This window comes from Varanus komodoensis, unplaced genomic scaffold (genome assembly GCF_004798865.1).
Source record: "Varanus komodoensis strain SLA01 unplaced genomic scaffold, ASM479886v1 scaffold2, whole genome shotgun sequence".
In the NCBI taxonomy this organism is placed as follows: domain Eukaryota; kingdom Metazoa; phylum Chordata; class Lepidosauria; order Squamata; family Varanidae; genus Varanus; species Varanus komodoensis.
The window spans coordinates 49,436,580-49,454,957 of record NW_025335568.1 but is presented as its reverse complement, the minus strand read 5'-3'; the positions used below and the strand labels follow the sequence as shown (position 1 = coordinate 49,454,957).

Here is an 18,378-nt window from a genome sequence, read left to right as displayed (position 1 = left end):
CTTTTCCCAGTTGCAATGTATGGCTGTGAAAGTTGGACCATAAGGAAGGCTGAGCACCAAAGGATTGAGGCCTTTGAGTTGTGGTGCTGGAGGAGACGCCTGCGAGTCCCTTGGACAGCAAGGCGATCAAACCGGTCAGTCCTAGAGGAGATCAACCCTGACTGCTCTTTAGAAGGCCAGATACTGAAGATGAAACTCAAATACTTTGGCCACCTAATGAGAAGGAAGGACTCACTGGAGAAGAGTCTAATGCTGGGAACAATAGATGGCAAAAGAAGAAGGGGACGGCAGAGGATGAGGTGGCTAGATAGTCACCGAAGCAGTTGGTGTGAGCTTAAGTGGACTCCAGGGGATGGCGGAGGACAGGAAGGCCTGGAGGAATGTTGTCCATGGGGTCGCGATGGATCGTACACGACTTTGCAACTAACAACAACAACAACATTGCAAGTTGGGTAGCAAGCCACAACTGGGTTGTATCTTTATACAGTTTTCTAAATGTAAGGAGCAAACACGCACACATGGAGCGAGGGAGAGCACGAACTGCAACATTACTTTTAGAGCCTTTTTCTAGCATGTTATAAGTGGTTCAGTATCACTTTTGTTCATGCAGTTGACTAGCTTGGGAGCAACCACTAACACTACTGCACCAACAAGGAGTCCTTCCCCTGGTATGGCACAGTGATGCCAAGTGGTGCAGGTTGGAAGAATAAAACAGGAGAGCTCTTGAAAGCCTCTTTATGTACTACCTGTTAGAGTCAAGTTTGAATTGTTTGAAGCTGTTAGAGCCAAGTGAGAATGTTACTATCGAAGCAAATGATTTGGGGTGATATGGCCCTATCACAGAATAAAGCCCTTATCAATGATAGCATGTCTAGTGCTTCAGTTGCCATGGGTTCATCAGATCAAGTTGCAATAAATGAAGAGTCATCTTGAAATATCTCCTTATCTTAAAGAAAGGCAAAGCTATTTTACACACAAAAGGTCCCTGGTAAGCTGCCTAAAGATAGCTGTTGGCTAGAAACATACAAGTGCATGCATAAACAAACAAACAGTGCATGTTGATGCCATTTTTTAAAAAAAATTAAAGAAAATATCCAAGTGGAAATATGTTAGTTTTTATTTCTGAATCTGTTAAAAGGGAAATCCCTTAGAGGATTTAGAGATTTGGATATAAAAGGAAGAGAAAATAGTATTCTGTAATGCAAAATAATTTCTTAAGCATAGGAAAGGGCTATTTCTGTTTTCTGGAATTCAAATCATTTTACTTTTATGTACATCAACTTGTTATAATTTTGTTTGTAACAGCTTTTCAAGATAGAATATTATATCTGTCTTTCTCTTCAAGGTAGACTTAGTATTTCTGCATTGCTGTTTACTTTGACTTTTCTCATGTTCATCCTTATTTTCTTAGTGTGAACTTAATGACATCTTATTTCACTTAAAGGAATTATTCCTTGCTCTTATATCAGAGCTGATTAAAATTTAGGTGAACAGCTTATGAATTGATTCTCAGGACTTTGCTTGAAATGAGGCCATAATCAAATTCAGTTTTAATTTTTTAGAAAAATTCTCCAATAACAAAGTAGCATTGTAAAAAGCAGTTTGAGTAAAAACGAATTTTACAGACTTTTGCAGAAAAATTGCTTTTAAAAGGCCATATAGACATGGTTGAATTCTTTGTTTAGACACTTCCCTACCTGGAAACAATAATACATTCTTGAACTAAAGTTACATATACTGAGTTGACCCCTTCAGTGACTGTTGTTTATCCTTTAGGGCAAGATCCCAGAGGACTATGCGTCAGAACAAAACTTATCTTTTTATAGTGTGCCTGCTAAGGAAATATTTTGGGTTGTCTTTCACAGTAATAATGATAGCCTTCTTTAAGCTATGCCACTTCTCCTATCTCTTCTTTAATCACAAATGTCTTCTTTTTGTTTTCTTTAATAATGTTACTGTTAAAAAAATGCCAAGGCATTTGTTTAGTAAGGATAAATCTCAGCATGTGGTCTAACTGTCGTAGTGCATCCAGCCCTGACGTTTATTTAAGGATATAGCTGCACATTGAAGCGACTGGAATTTTCATGCAGTCGGTTGCACTAAATGAGTTGATGAACAGCATGCTATTGTGTCACTTGCCTCCTTTTGTAGGAAGTTGACTTCCCTCCCTCTCACAAGGTCATGTCTGGCTTGAAAGAAATTAGCACAGGTCAAAGTGTCCTCCAGGTCTCAGACTTCACTGCAGGAGAACGAGTTCTTGCCATGCATTTTAACAATGTTGTTTTTATTGCAGCCCTTGGATATACCCGATGGCCGAAGAGCACCTTTACCTGCTCACTATCGTAGTAGCAGCACACGCAGCATTGATACACAAACACCTTCTGTCCAGGAGCGCAGCAGCAGCTGCAGCAGCCATTCTCCATGTATCTCTCCCTTTTGTCCTCCTGAATCTCAGGATGGGAGTCCTTGTTCCACAGAAGACTTGTTGTATGATCGTGACAAAGGTGAGAGCCTATTTAAATAGCTAAATAGTTTTACTTTGCTGTACCCTCATTGTGCTTAAATCAGTTTTTAATTTCTTTTTGTCCTGTTGGTGTGACCCAAGACTCCTCATAGTTGTTTTTGCTTGTTCGCATACGTTTTCCCTTTTGTTCATGCAGTTTCACAAACATCTTCCATAAATGTCAGAAGAACACAGCAAACATCTTTCAGTCTTTTTATTAAGACTTCTGTATGAAAAGATAAGGAAATGTTGCATTAAACAGTTTGTGAATCATGGGTCAAATAATAGGTGTTCTTAAGTAATGAAACCTTTGCTTCATTTTTTTAATTGTTCATTTGACAAGAAAGATGAAACTAGAAAGACAATATGATTATTCCAATTGAGTGCCCAGAATATTATGACTTGGGAATTATTTGAGTTGATGAAGGAATCTTTGGCTGTGATTGACTCTCAGTATTTAACAATGCAATCCTATGTAAGTTTTCTCATAAATAAGCCCCACTGAGTTGAAAGGGACTTCGCTTCAAATACATGATTAGAGTGTTATAATTCCTCATAGTTAAGTAGATAATTTGTCAGCTTTTGATGAAGCCAGTGTTTTGTGTAGTTTGCAGTTCACACAAGCATGGTGGTTGGTGGTGAACACAGAATTAAGTATGCTTAGAATCTTGGCTTTCCTTTTTCTAGGCCTGTGTTTCTAGATAGAATTTAATGATAGGTGCAGTGAACTTCTAAGTGTGTGGCTGATATCTTATAATATTTCAGAAGTAATTAAAAGTAGGGTCATTTCTGTTTGCTTAGTTTTTTGTTTCATTCTATAAGACAGAAAATGTACAACTAGCTAATGCATACACCTGTATATTTAATTTATATTCCATTTTTCCTCCATGGAGCTCAAGGTACCTTACAAGACATTTCATGGTGGTCTCTCCAGACACTGACCAGAATTTGACCTGCTTAGCTTCGACAAGGTTGCTGTATGTTCAGACTATGCCTTGGGAACCATACATGTCAATTTTTGTTTGTTTGTTTGTTTGTGGAATATATAAAATTATAGGATTTGATTTGTCTGCATAATTTTTAAAGTCAGTTATAAGCTTCCTTGGTCAGTAAATAATAGTGGAAGGGGAAAGGAATGCTTTTTGTTTTCGGTGTTATTGCTTTTAATTTACGTCTTTTTATTATCTTCATGAAAAACCTTTGTATTTCAACTTTTAAAGAACTTTTAACTCATGCTACAGCCCTTTCTCTCTTTCCATCTTTTATACCAATATTCTGTGTTTGTTTTTTTCTTTTAATAGAAATGACCACATCCTGCACTCTGCATTTATTCATTCATGGTTATAGGCATTCTTCACAAACCATTCTCTCTCATGTCTCAGATACTTGTTGGCTTCTTTTACCCTCTCCTGTTTCCAGCCCCGCTTGCTTTCTCCCTGTTCATTTTCTCTTCTTTCTTTATGGACACACTCACCTTATAGACAGTTCTCAGCTGCTTACATGGTTTTACTACCTCCTCTGTCTTGGCTCTGGTTCTTTATTTAGTTGGAGTCAGGCACATTGATTCTCCCTGAGGAAGCCAGACATTTGAGCCTTTGAAACATCACAGCCTGGTTATCTTATGCATACATGTTTCATGGTAAACTGTGAGTCAATAGCATGATCTTATTTTATGGCATTAAAATAAATGTAAACATATGATGCTTTTTACACAGTAAATTGTATTCAATGCAATAAGTAAGGCATAGCAGTAATGATACTTCACAGTGAAAAAAGCAGTCAGTTACTGGCATTTTCACATATTGTTGCTATGTCTACAAGAACCCTGTCACAACTGTTGGCCTTTTAGCCTTTTTTGTCCCATACTCTCAGGCCTTAATGGTCAGGCATATTTCACTCTTAGAATGTAGTATTATTAAGTGAAATACAGTGTTCTGTGAGCCTTGGTAATGTTCAGTAGCAGCTATATATTTCATCTATAGCCTTTAAAAGACAATGCCAACATTGGCTTTAAAAGAGAGGCTTTCTCTTTCTTTCATGTTCATGGCTACTTAAATGCCATTTACAGTCACAAAACTCTTTTTTGGGGGTAGAGGTGATTACCCCACTCCTTCCTCATGGTTCCTCTCTTGTCCCACATACAGGTTCTGCTCTTGCATAGATCTGTCTGTGAGAATGTTCCACAGCTTTAGCCTGGGATCTGGCAGTCACATTTTCCTCCCACAGCAGGAATTGTTTAGCCAAGAGCATGTGCCTAAGGGAGCCACAAAGCTTTCTCTTGGCTGTACCCACTGATTAGACTGCTACAGTTATCACTTAATTTTGCTTATCTGAAAACAGATTTCTTGTTTAGCCACCCTTATATCATTACAACTTAGTTGTTGTACATGTTACCTTAGGATGAATTTGATAATTACCACTTGTATTTACACACACAGTTGCCTGCTAGCAAATGACAGTTTGATAATAAACTATGTGTCTGCTCAGTAGTCCTGTGGTTCCTGAAAACGTGTAGTTGCCACAACAACTAATCAACACAGAGAAATAATAGCACTGAATAAAATAATAATTCTTATATGCATGATAGGCTGTGCTAAATTTTGTTTATTGCTTTGTAATGTTATGAAACTTAGTCCTGTAACTAGAGACCATAGTTATATATTCAACCAACAAATATAGTTAGGGTGCAATCAACCTGCTGCTTCTGGAGCTGGAACTCCAAATAATCCTTCAGTGTCCCCCACATAATGTTGGGAGGCCATAGCATTGTGTCCTTCATTATTTGTTCAAGAGAAAAGTGTGTTGTCCCAGCTCAGATTAATTTCTGCTGTCTCAGGGAAGATTCTTAACTGAGGATGAATGTTAGGTGTTTTATTAATAAACCTTTATACAGTTGTTCAGAACCTTGGCTTTCACTTCATTACTTTGTTTTTAACTGTTAATTTTCTCATGCTGCAAGCATTGGCACTAATTTAATCATAGATAAAGAGGAGTGTTGATTCTTAGACCTTCCCTATCTAATGTGTTTTATCAGGAACTGATGTTGGCAATTCTTTTATTGGTGAACACACTTTTCATTTTAGAAGCATGCTGAAGTAATAAGTTTGTTAACCTTGCATTGTATTTAGGATATAGAAATGTGTACTGGATAATACAATTCTCTTTTGAGAATTTTTCTTGTAATGAGAACTGCAGTTTTTATTATCCTGCCTTACAAAATGAAAGGCCAAGTTGTGGCTTGAGGTAGACATTAGTGATTGTTACACCCTCATCTTCTGTCACTCTACTTAAGAGGCTTATTTGGTGCCAGATGTTTGTCATAGTTTTCAGTTGCTTTGAGTAAAAGGGTTGGTCATTTTTTCCTCCAAATACGTTTGTTGAACAGACATTCCCCCTCCCCCAAGTTCTAGAGTAGAAATTTCCAAGCTTCTATTGTGGATCCCAACTTCAGAGGTTCAGTCTCTGTTCAAGCCATCTGCCATCTCTATTTTAGGGCTCTTCTATGATGGTTCAACCTAAATGGTTGATTAACATCATGTACCACTGTTTGTGAAGGGGAGATTTTCAAGTCTGAACTTCTTATGCTAAAAAGGCATTTAAAATAATGCCTAAAGGTTCTGTGCTCTGTTGTTCCCTGTCATCAGCCTTGTTTTCTTCTTCAGCTAAATTTCCATTATACTTTTCAGTAGTAAATCAGCTTTAAGCTGGATCTGACTGTGTTTCTGAATAAAAAATGGAAGTTAATAATTGATCAAGCGTGGGGAGAGCTAACCTGCTGGCCAGACACAGACCTGCTTTACATTTCTAAAGCATCTTTTCTTTTCTGTCTAAGGCAGCGCTTTGACCACAGGCTCCATTGCTACTCTTTGGATCAGATCAGCTGTTTACTTTACATTTCTATGAAGAGCTGCTTAAATAGGTTGAAAATTTCAAAAGAAATGAACATAAAGTCTGCAAAGAGAACCCATGGCCTGGTTTGGGATGGGAGAGTGATCTTGCCCAGCAGGGGGTAGAGAAAATGTTAATGGCACCTGTTGTGTGTGTGGGGAAGGGGAGGTGAGAAAGGGCCCAGCCTGCAGCGTGATTAGAAGCAGTTTTATTGCATTAAAAGTGCCAGCTCCACAGGGTGCCCATGATTAGAATTCAGTTTGGTGACCCCCTATGCTATTTACAGCCTGCGGGTTCACTTTTGAGACCTTGTTCTACAAAGAAAGATACTGGTTTTCGGCCTTTACTTTTTCAATTGTAAAATAGAACTTCACTTATGATAAGTAAATCTCCCTCCCCCCCCCCATCTCTTTTGCAACAGAACCTTTAACATCATTGATTGGCCATCTGTTTAGAATAGCTGCTCTCAAGTTAATGAAGATTTTGCTTACTACACTGCATTCCTTCCTGTACTGCACTTTAGGACTAGCTGTGTGTGAAAAAATTTATTTGGAGTGCTTTAAGGGGGAATCAGGGAACCTATGGGTTTGAATATGAAACAGGGAAGAAAGGATAAAGGATACAAAATAGGGAAGAAAAAATGAACTGACAGCATATAGAAATGTTCCCATGGTCATGTATATTAGGTCTGAGATCTAAGTTGCTTACAGATTTCATTGAAATGATTTTATTGACCCTGTATAGATGTGGATGTCAATATTGGTAATTCTGAGTGACTAACTAGTATTCAGTTACGTTGTTTTTGCTTCTCAGTGCAAGACTTGATTTCAAAACCATGGAAGAACCCATAAGTGTCAAAAGAAATCATTTATCCAAAAATTGAATAGAACTTTAAATGTATCATTTTATTGCTTTCAGTAATAACTTGCAAGGAATTGGAAAAAAAATATGGCTGCTAATTCCTCACACTCTTGCAGTACATAGTAAGCACTTCTGTATGGATCTGTGGGTAGCATCTACCAGCCGGAAAACTGATGCTTTTTTTGATAGCCTGTTGTGTGATGAAAAAATGATAAAACAGGAGTTTCTCAGTTGCTTGATGATATCTACTCATACGCTGTCTTTTAAAATTCTGACTAAACCCCAGAATGTTTAAAGAAATCTGAACTTGTGGCAAGCTCTTCCATTATTACCACAAGATACTTGATAAAGTTAAAAGACCTGAAAGCTGTCAGTTTTAGTCTTTCATCTCAAGATGTTTTAATTTGTATGCCATTCCCTAAACAGCAACTATGAAGGATACATAAGAATTTAAAGATGCAGTCCCCAAGGGCCTCTTCTTATGCAACTCAAATTGTTTAATGCTGTATTCTAGGAGATTTGCCTGCTATATTGTGCTCTAGTTCTTTCTGGATATGTTAAGTACTTGTTGTGATATGAACATTCAAAGGTAGAAGAAGGTGTACTGGTGTGTCAGCTATGAAAAACAGTGATACAAAGAGAGCAATTTCCTTGTGATTCAGATCTCATGTTTATAGCATATTGAAGCAGTGCATCAGCATCTGTATTATATACATTTGTTTTTGTTTCCTTTTTAGTGTTTCTCTGTTTATGACACTACTATGGACAGTATTTCTAATGACTTCATATTTTGAAAGCTACTCATGAGACTTTTCAGTCACTCTATGTGTGCCTTGACTGGACTAAAGTGAACTTTACATTATCATTAACCACTTGCCTGTTTTGCATGTGCTAAACATATTACTTGATCATTTACATTATTTCTTTCTAGAATTATAGCTGTTTCTTAGTCAGTCTGTAGTTTTGTTGGATAAAATATCACCTTATTATGTGCTGTTGTTTGGTAGATAACTGCTTTACTAGAGCTTTTATTCAGAAGAAATGTGCAGCTCCAGGGTGATACAAACAGCGAAAAAGGACGCTGTATGATTTGAAGAAAACTGGCATCAGCAGTGAAATTATACAAAAGCCGTCATGTTTGGAAATCAAATTTAATTACAAGCATTCTCAATCCCTAGTAATACAACTGCTTTAAATTTTCAGACAGTGGGAGTAGCTCACCGTTGCCCAAGTATGCCTCCTCTCCTAAACCCAACAACAGCTACATGTTCAAACGCGAGCCCCCAGAGGGATGTGAGCGAGTGAAGGTCTTTGAGGAAATGTCGTAAGTAATGCCTTTTATATCAGCTGGGATCTGCAAACACAGGAAACCTTTTTACTGGACTATTTTCAACTGCAGATGGATAAAGTACTCCAGCTGATGAGGGTTTTTTCTTTTAGAAGAAGAAACCACTCTTGCTAGTTTTGCACGGTCAAGAAGTTGAAGTGTTCCTGTTAGTTTGAGAGAGGATGGAGCATTTTTCTTCTTAACCATGTGATCCATATTTGCAAAAAGCATAAGCAAAGGTGAAACGCAAGCAGAGCTATTCTGAAAAATATTTTGCAGCAGGAATAAAGCTGTCTTTATAAGAAATACCAGTTTAGCTTTAATTCTTTAGCCTTTAAAGCCTGCAAGCAGCAGCTGCGACCAAAGTCCTTTTGGTAGTTCGTGAATTTTTAATTGAGCTATATTTTGTGTGTGTTGTGTGTGTGTGAGCAAGAGAGGGGGCGGGCTGTACAGGCAGGTGGCTGAGGTTAGTTTCTGTTGTTTTAGCCTGTGAAGAAAAAGCTTCTTGGATAATTAGAAGAGGGTTCAAAAGGAAACAAAGGAGTTTTGCTGGGTGAATGTATAAAAGGTCTAAGGCAAGAGGGGCAGTTCTCTTAAACTGTGCTGCTGTTTCAGATGTGCTTTCTGTTGACAAACCCTACATGGAAGGGTTTATATCATGTTCTATGAATCTGAATTCATTAGAAGTGTGTTGTTGAATGTTACAAATATTTGAACTGTTCTCTGGTTGCTTTTTGTTTCATTATTATTTATTGCTGTGGATCACTGAGCTGACTACCAATATGGAAGATGTTTGCCCATCCATCAAATAATCCCATTCCTTGTCACTCACATTTTAGCAACATATAAAACTGCAGAACTATATTTGGCTGTCTTGAACTGTTCAAGTGTGTAATGCTTGCCTCTTTTCTGCCCCCCCCCCCTTGTTGTAGGACTCGTCAACCTGTCTCAGCCCCTCTCTTTTCATGTCCTGACAAAAACAAGGTTAATTTCATCCCAACCGGATCAGCTTTCTGTCCTGTAAAACTTCTGGGCCCTTTACTACCTGCTTCTGATCTGACACTCAAAAGCTCTCCAAACTCTGGTCAAAGCACAGCTTTGAGTACTCTGACTGTTGAGCAGCTTTCGTCTCGGGTCTCTTTCTCCTCTCTGTCAGACGACACCAGCACAATGGACTCTGTGGAGTTCTTAGTACAACAGCCATCCCAGCAGTCACCACAGCTTTTGCAAGAACTTCCATCGGAAGAGCACTCCTCTCCCCAAAACTATGTGATGACCTAGAGCAAGGCAGACTGTCCATCAAAACTCAACTGCATGAGTGGCAACTTTTCTGGAACAAAACAAAGCTACTTATCAGCATCTTTCTATATTTCAGTGCTGTTCTTGGCAGGGACAAAAATGCTGTTATTCAGCATTTTTGTGTGTGTGCGTGTGCGTGGGGAGGGTGAACAGGATGCTTGCAGAATCTGTGTATCATTAAGCATTTTAAGTGGAGACTATGCATTTCATAGAATGGTTGACCAGATTAGTCCTGTGTCCTGTGTCCTGTTTCAAATTCTACAGTATAAATAAGCTGTATATCAAACAAAGGTTGCCTGTCTAAATAGAAAATGTCTTGCTGTGTTGTGTTCTGAAATACTGTACTTCAGGATTATGTTTACAATTTATCCAGGTATTTATGTTTTGAACTTCTGTAATACATACAATGCAAAAAAAAAATGGCCACAACAGTTGCACAGTGCCCACCCTATGGCCTAGCTTCAGGTACTTCTCTAGAAGTCTAAACTCAGGTAACTTGGAATGTATATCATATTGGGATAAAAATATTTTACAGCTAAAAAGCTAAAGAGGGAACATCACTCTTCTGCCTTTCATTATTTTATGCATTAATATTTCCTCATTACATTCCACTTCCTTGGAAAAAGTGCATTCAAATCTAGGGGAATAACAACCCTGGACATGGGTGAACATGAGGAGAACCAGCATATTTGTGATGTTTAACATCACATTGTCATGTGGTTACAAGAAAACAACTGTTGCATTTACCGTCATTTCAGCGTGTAAATTGTGGCATTTAAAAGTTTCAGGTGTTGCACAGTTAATGACTGTTAAGCTGTTGTGAATAAAGTGTTCAGTACTAGACTGTACATAAGAAACATTCCATGGTGTGTGTGAGAGAGAGGATCTAAAGCAAGAATGTTTTCATTGAATTCATTTCTTTTTCAGGTTTCAGAGGGGGTGGTGGGAATTTCCTCTTATGTTTATGTTGGCAAGTTAAGGACGTGAAATGCTACTGTTACCATTTTAAGAGTCTAATTAATGTTTAGTTTCTCTTTTAGAGGAAATGTTCATGTGCTGGTTGCAAAAACAAAAAACAAAAAAAAAAGTTTTTTTCTTACAAGCAATGATTAGTAAACTTTGTTTCATTTGTACAGTGGGTATTTTGCACCTGGACTGAAAAACAAACAAGCTCTTAAGCAGCATTTGAGGTTTTGTAAAAAAATAAAAAAAGGAAAAAAGCAATAGTTTTTAAGTCATGTTATCTATTCAAAGCCTTTCCTAATACCCTCTAGTTTGGGACATTGGCAGGTTGTTTTCCACAGTTTGGGTGGACAACGCTGGAGCTTGTGAGTTGTCTTCACAGATGCTGCATCCAGCAACATTTCCTTGCTGCCCTGGGACTGTGAGAGCATTGCTTTTGGAGATAATAACTGCAATACAAAGAGGACTCTGAAGGCAAGACATGCTCAATATTCTTGGGTCTTTGTTTTCAGTTCTGTGGAAGTAGCTTTATGCAAGTCTGTTCCTAAGAAAGCTTGCTTTCTCTGTACAGAAACTGAAAAGATTTAAGACTGCAGCTGCAGTAGCAGTTATGCTCACTCCAGTACTTTCTTTTGAAGAAGAAATTGGGGGTAGGGGGCAGGGTGGAATATTAAAAAGGCCTCAGTGAAGAGTACCTAAGAAAAGAAATATGAAAAATATACAGCATGTGTATGTTGTTGCAAGATGAAGCATGGTTTCCTTCCTATCATCACCAAAGAGTTGGGTAATAACCTGTTAGGAAGTGTAGACCTTCAGCCTCTGTACAGTTGTTGTGCTGAGAGTGGAAGCTAAATATCTGTTTATTTTCACACAATAATTTTTAATACAGTAACAGGCATCTTTAACCTTGCTAATCTCAGGCCTTGGCAAAAGCACTATATAGTTTGTATGTAAAAGCATAAGGGAAAAGCATTCAGTTCATGTGACCTAAGTGTGCATTCTTTCAAGTTTTACATTGAAGTTGAATATTAAAGTACATATCCCATCTTATCCTCTGGTTGTTTCTGAATATAACTACATAGCAGTGGTTCTTGATGCTTGGGGTTTATGGAAAGCTCTAGCAAGTGATATTTAGATCAAGAATGAATTCTGATGTACAATATTTACAGTGATACTACTTGTTCTGTTTTCCCATGAGAAACTAAATATTAATTGTTGCACACATTTGTTTTTAGCATATTGGAAGGTTCTGAATCAAATGTGATAAAGCTAATGCTTTGCTATGTAAATTTCCCAGCCGTTGTTGATCTATGATATATCCTACGTTCAGCTGTAGAAATTTGTCAAATATTGTTTCAAGAGTTTTGTACATAGTTGTACTGTTATTTCTAGCCACTGTGCTGAACAGTATTTGAATTACCACATGATATTGCTTTACACAAGGACATGTGTGGCTTTTGTTTTGTATTTTTTCAATAGAGAAGTTCCTGTGTCTTATTTAAATAAAATTATTAGGGAAAAAAACACACACACCCTACAACCTGCAAAATGTAGTATGTCTCTTTTATTTGAAAGCTGTGTGGAAGGTGACTGAAACATTCAGAAAAGGCTTGAGGTATAATCCTTGAACACTTCCACTGCATGGAGAAGGGGATCACAGGAGGCCTACCTTAAAACTTCTTTTTACATATGGAAAGAAGAGTATTTCACATCTCGTTTGAATGAAAAGGAGTGGGGAGGCTTAAATCCTGTTTTCGTTACATATGGTATATTTGTTATTAACATAGTTGGGCTTCCCAACTAGTAATCATCTTCCCAACTAGTAATCAAATGTTGTACTTAATTTGTATCATTCCTAATTTAATTATTAATGTATCAATTTATTCCACTCTCAGTTACTGATGGAGTTTTTACTCTTATTTACTGTTAGAGTTAGAAGTGCATTTACTTCCACTGTGAAGTAGCATATCAGGAAAATATTTAGCACTAACCTGGCTAATTCAGAAAATATACACTTCTCCTTTGGACATGCAGTCTTTTACTAATATGTACATTTAATTTCTCATTACATTAACCCACACAATAGCACTGAGACAGTCTCTTCACTGGCCTTATCTGCCCCTTCTCTGCCTATAGTCAGAACTTGAATTGCATATTTGAAGGTACTCCTATGCAATATGCTTTTTAATGTATTAAAAGTCTCAAAGCATCTATCTCTAGAAGCGGCAGAACATAAGCTGGTTTTGGTATAGTTTTTCTGTGCCTTACAAATGCATTTTCCTCAGCATTATAGTGTTTATGTTTGTGGGAAACAGTCATTATGTGCTTCACTACCCATTAAAACTTCAAATATCATCATCCATTTTCCAGTAAGCCTTCAGTATTAGGGGGGTTTTAAAGCTAAAACTAAACCACATTATGTTGTGGCCTTAATATAAATTCAAGGAACAAAGTAGTAATTTTTGTACTTATGAAGTGAGCACATGTTAGTGTGTATGACTGTGGAATGCAGAACTCACTGGACTGTACATTGCATTTGAATTATCCCCTTCCCAACAGCCATATTCCTGCTCTCTTTCTCCTTTTGTCATAATCAGAAACCTTATTTTTTCCTGTGACTTAGTCTGTATTGCATTGTAGTGTGTTGTTCTTTGTATTTAATGTTCAAACATGTTTGCTTTTTAACATGTTTTTATTTTGCTGTAATTTTATGTTTGAAGCCACTCCAAGCAGGTAAAAGATATTATCAAAACAGCATTCCCAGTCTAGAAAGGGTGTTAAGGCTCATGCTGTTCCCTTCCATATCTGTTCTGCTCTTATTTACTTTCTCTTATTCTTATTTAGTCTTACATTATAGAGACTTTGCCAAGAACTAAGTTGTTAAAGAGCTTTTTTTGAAGTTTGTTGTTGACTGTAGAACTCACTCCAAAGTGAGATTTAACTGGCTCTATCAGTGTAGGAACCTGATCAATAATGATCCAATTATTGAATTGGATCATTGTTTTGTCAAAGCCTAGTATTGTGAATGGTATTTGGGAATAACAGCCAGAATTTTAAGCAGGAGTTCTCCATTTTATACTTGGAGATGCCAGAGATGGAACTTGGAACCTTCTGCATGCACAGGATGTGTTTGACCATGGAAATACTGCTCCTTGCCTTCATAGCCAGTAGATCGACCCAGACAGCAGGACGAGCAAGACTGATAATGTGTGTGTAGGGAGTGGATGGGATAAAAATTAAAGATCTACGCACAGAAGCATAATACGTTTGTCCCATGAAATATAGATGAGGAAGACTACCCTGAAAAAGGCACCAAGGAGCCCTTGCACAACTCCAGGCTGAAGGTTGTGGGTTTTTTTGAACAGCTTTATTTCTACTGGCCAACATAATTAGGGAATTACAAATGTGCTGTGTGCTACTTGTTCTCAGAGGTGAAGTGTTCTACCTTTATTTTTACAGTGTATCCTTATGCCAAAACAATGGTCCAGACAGCTTTTGCCAACAACAAGGACAAAAACTGGTGTGACAGGACACTCAGTTTTCCATGGCTAGTAAAGATCTGTCGCAGGTTTTTTAAACAACCTTCAAGAGTTTGTCAAAGGAAAACATCAATAGAACAAGTAATTCAGGAAATATATTCTCATGCCAGAGGAAGTTCTTTTGTTTAAAGGGAAAGGGAGGAACAGTGACCTCAGCTCTATTTAATACCAGTTATGTTCTTGTGTTGCCTTTCCTCACTGTGTGTTAAACCACCCCCCCCCAAAAAAAAGCTGCAGCAACAACATGAAAGAACATAAACGTCTACTCCAGAAGATCATTTTGACGAGCAGTCGTCATAGGTAGTACCTTGATTTTCTTTTTTAGAAAAATTGGCAGCCATCCTTTGTTTTTCTGGTTAGCCCTCTCATGCAGCTCAAAAGACAGGGCACAACAGTGCTTTGAGATTAGTGTGCAACTAACATTTGGAGATAGGATGGCCCTCACCCAGATCCCATCTTCATTTTGCTGCCAGATTAGAAGACATAGCTCATAGCACAGTTGTAAGCAGTGCCCCCAAATTTATGCCATTTTCCATTAATCTTTTATCTACAGCCCTTTTTGAGATGCAGTGGCCATAACTGTACACAGTACTGACAAATTTGATCATACCGCATGTTTGTATAAAGGACTTGTGTGACATTGGCTGCTTTATTTTTGATTAATCTCTTACTGATCCCTATTATGGAATTCATATTTTTCACAGCTGCTGTTCTTTGATTTGGTATTTCCATCGTAATTCATGATCCTTTTCCTGGACAGTTACTGCCAACATAGACCCATCAGACTATTCAGACTATTCCCTAATGTCCATTCCCCTAATTTGGACACATCTTTCTGGCCCTGACTAATTTGGTACCATTAGCATTTTGCACAAACAAGGTAGTGTATTGAATGTAAATAACGAATTGAGTATCATTTTTCCTTGGGAGTCAGTTTACATGTGTCCTTGAGGAGCAAACACGGGTGGTGTTCACACATAATAACAGGTAATGCTGGAGAGGGAATGTTGTTACTTGTGAATTCAGAAAGCATGGTGAAGCAGAAGATGTTTACCATAAATTCCCACAGAGATCCCAAAATTTAAAACACGGGTCCTCAAACTATGGCCTGTGGGATGGATCTGGCCCGCCATGCCATCCATCCAGCCCACGCCGCTGTTTGCTGCCCGTGCACGCGCTTGAGTGAGCAAGCTGCCGCTGCCACCACCTGCCTCCCATACGCGTGTGCTCACCGCTGCCTCAGCGTGGGTGGGAAGGTGGTGGCTTGCTCGCTCGGAGATGGCTTTGGACTCGCTGGGAGATCTCCGAGCGAGCAAGCCACTGCCGCGTGCACCCGATGCTGCCTCGTACGCGCCCCGATGGCACCTCACCGGCCTGCGCCCCCTCGCACCTCCACCTCACCGGCCCGTGACGGTCACGGCAGCCTTTCAACTGGCCCCCTATTCCAAAAGTTTGAGGACCCCTGATTTAAGATTTCCATGCATCACCATGGCTTGCTGTTATTTGTGAATTCAGTTGCAGTGGTTTTTGGCAATTTCCATTTCTGCCGGCTATTTCAGTGGCAGGTTGCTGACATAAGGGAGCTGATTGGCTAGCTTCATGCTCCCTTCACTGCTGGTGTGGGCTCTCCGATGCCTAGCTGCTCCACCATCCAAATGCCCACCTTGCTGCCATGCCTGCCTCACCACCATGTTCACCTTGCTGCCTTGCCCATCTCACACTACACAGGGAAGCTGCTCTACGCATAAGGAGTGCCTGGACAGTGTATGGGGCATCACCAGGGCGAGTGTCCCAGGGAGCCTCTGTCTGCCTCTGTCTGCCCAATCCCACCTTTTCCCAGTACTTGTGGAACACCCCACAAGTTGTGGAACTCCCCTTTGCCAATTTCCTCCTGACAGCCTGCTGGTGGAGTTATGCAGGCTGTTGACCAAACAGGAACTGTCAAGAAGATCTGGCTGGCAGAGCTCACTGTTCCTGGCACTGGTGCCTGTGCAGCTGTTGTCCATGTGGCAGGCTGCCTGGGCAGGGTGGTGTTGGATGGTCTTGCCAGCTTGGGCATGTCTTGCACAGGGAAGTACATTGGGCACATGCAGTGAAGGAGAGGCAGGGGGTTGGGTGGATGGACATGCATTCGCATAGGCATGGAATGTAACAGTATCGGAGATGCTACTCCATTGCTCCTATAGAGCAGCTGACCTCCCTAAATGAAAAGATGCAGGCAGCCAATTAAGAATGCACCCAGAGGAGCATGTGGACCAATGGGGGAGAGCCAGGCAAAGGGGGTTTCCCAGTACACACTGGATTAGTTCCCAGCTGTGGGGACTGACATGATACTTGGAGGATGGTGGAGTGTGGAAACCAGAATTGTGTGAACAGAAGACGGAAGGGAAGATACCATGCCATGAGGCAACCGTGGTCTAGTTTCATGTGTGAACAGTCCCATGGGGTCAACACTAAGTCTTCTGCTTCTGGATCAACTGTGGCTGCAACCAACTCTCTACCCTACCCTGCTGCAGTCATTCTCCTGGCAGAGACAGTGGCAGGTTCCAGTCAAACCTTCATTCTCCTTTTAATGTGTTTGAAAGCAATGCAACCTATCCAGTGCTAGTGATTTTGATTGTATTTTTATTAGTTCACTGTTTTATAATTTCAGTGCATTATTGTCAGCTGCTCCGGATAGCAATATCTGAAGCTGCTTTACACCATGACAGAGTATTTGCACATGGAGCCCATTGTTTAACAACCAGTGACTCTCCAGAGACTTGGGCCGAAGCCTTCCTCATCACTGCCACCTGACCATTTTTTTGAAACTGGAGATGCCAGATGTAGAATCTGGGCCATTTCCAGGCAAAACATGTGCTTTACCATCTAACTACAGAGCCTGTGTAGTGGTGGAAAATTAATGTAGTTAACATCTTGTTAGGTTTGTACCTGCAGGACTGCTAAAGCAGCTTTAGCATGGCTGGGGACTCAGGAGATCTGGGTTTAGTCCCCACTCAGTCATAGACCTAACTGGGTGACATTGGGCCAATCACAGACTCTCAGCCCAACCTAACTTACATGGCTGTCATTGTGAGGATAAGATTGAGAAGAGAGGGAGAATTGTGTAAGCTGCCTTGAGTTCTTTGAAAGGAAAAAAACAAGATATAAATATAATAAAGTAACATGCCCTTCTTCCTCCTGGCATTCTATTCAAAGGTTGGGTTTAGGCACTGGCTCCTTTTGCACAATCACCACAGCTTAATCAAGCCACGGGGGCTTATTTTAATTCCCAGCTCAGGCCAGGCACCATCTGCCTAATTACTTACCCTGTTGTGGCTTTTCTGTCGCCCAAACCCAGGCAGAATAGCTTGTTGGAAGAATAAACAACGCTCAAGCCATGGACAGGCCATGCTTGAAAGATTCCTTTCAAAATATTACTGCACATTGACAATGCACCTGGTAACCCAGGAGCTCTTGTGGAGATGTACAGTGAGATTAATGTTGCTTTCATGCCTGCTAACACAACATCCATTCTGCAGCCCTTGGATCAGGGAGTAATTTTAACTTTCCTCTGATGGAGCTGGGCAAAGTAAATTGAAAATCTTCTGAAATTGATTCACCATTCCAGATGCCATTAAGAACATTTGTGATTCATGGGAAGAGGTCAAAATAGCAGGAGTTCGAAAGAAGTTGATTCCAACTCTCGTGGATGACTTGGGTTCAAGACTTCAATGGAAGTAAATTCAGATATAGTAGAAGTAGCAAGAGAACTAAAAGTGGAGCCTGAAGATGTGATTGAACTGCTTCAATCTCATGATAAAACTTCAACTGATGAGGAGCTGCCGCTTATGGATGAACAAAGAAAGTGGTTTCTTGAGACAGAATATACTCCTGCTGAAGATGCTGTGAAGTTTGTTGAAATGACAGCAAAGGTTTAGAATACTACATAAACTTAGTTGATAAAGCTAAGCAGGGTTTGAGAGGATTGACTCCAATTTTGGAAGGAGGTCTTCTGT

General features: G+C 39.5%; 1 protein-coding gene across 2 annotated transcripts in view; it reads left to right on the top strand.

Moving 5' to 3' along the window:
- GLCCI1 (glucocorticoid induced 1) overlaps positions 1–12,390 on the top strand; it is a 55,108-nt gene extending 42,718 nt beyond the window's left edge. For both annotated transcript variants that reach the window (XM_044428583.1, XM_044428582.1), the window contains 3 exons: positions 2,294–2,504; positions 8,456–8,576; positions 9,512–12,390. In XM_044428583.1, coding sequence (XP_044284518.1) covers positions 2,294–2,504; positions 8,456–8,576; positions 9,512–9,860 — 681 coding nt within the window. In that variant the 3' untranslated portion in view covers positions 9,861–12,390. The remainder of the gene's footprint in view (positions 1–2,293; positions 2,505–8,455; positions 8,577–9,511) is intronic.
- Positions 12,391–18,378: the final 5,988 nt, after the last annotated feature.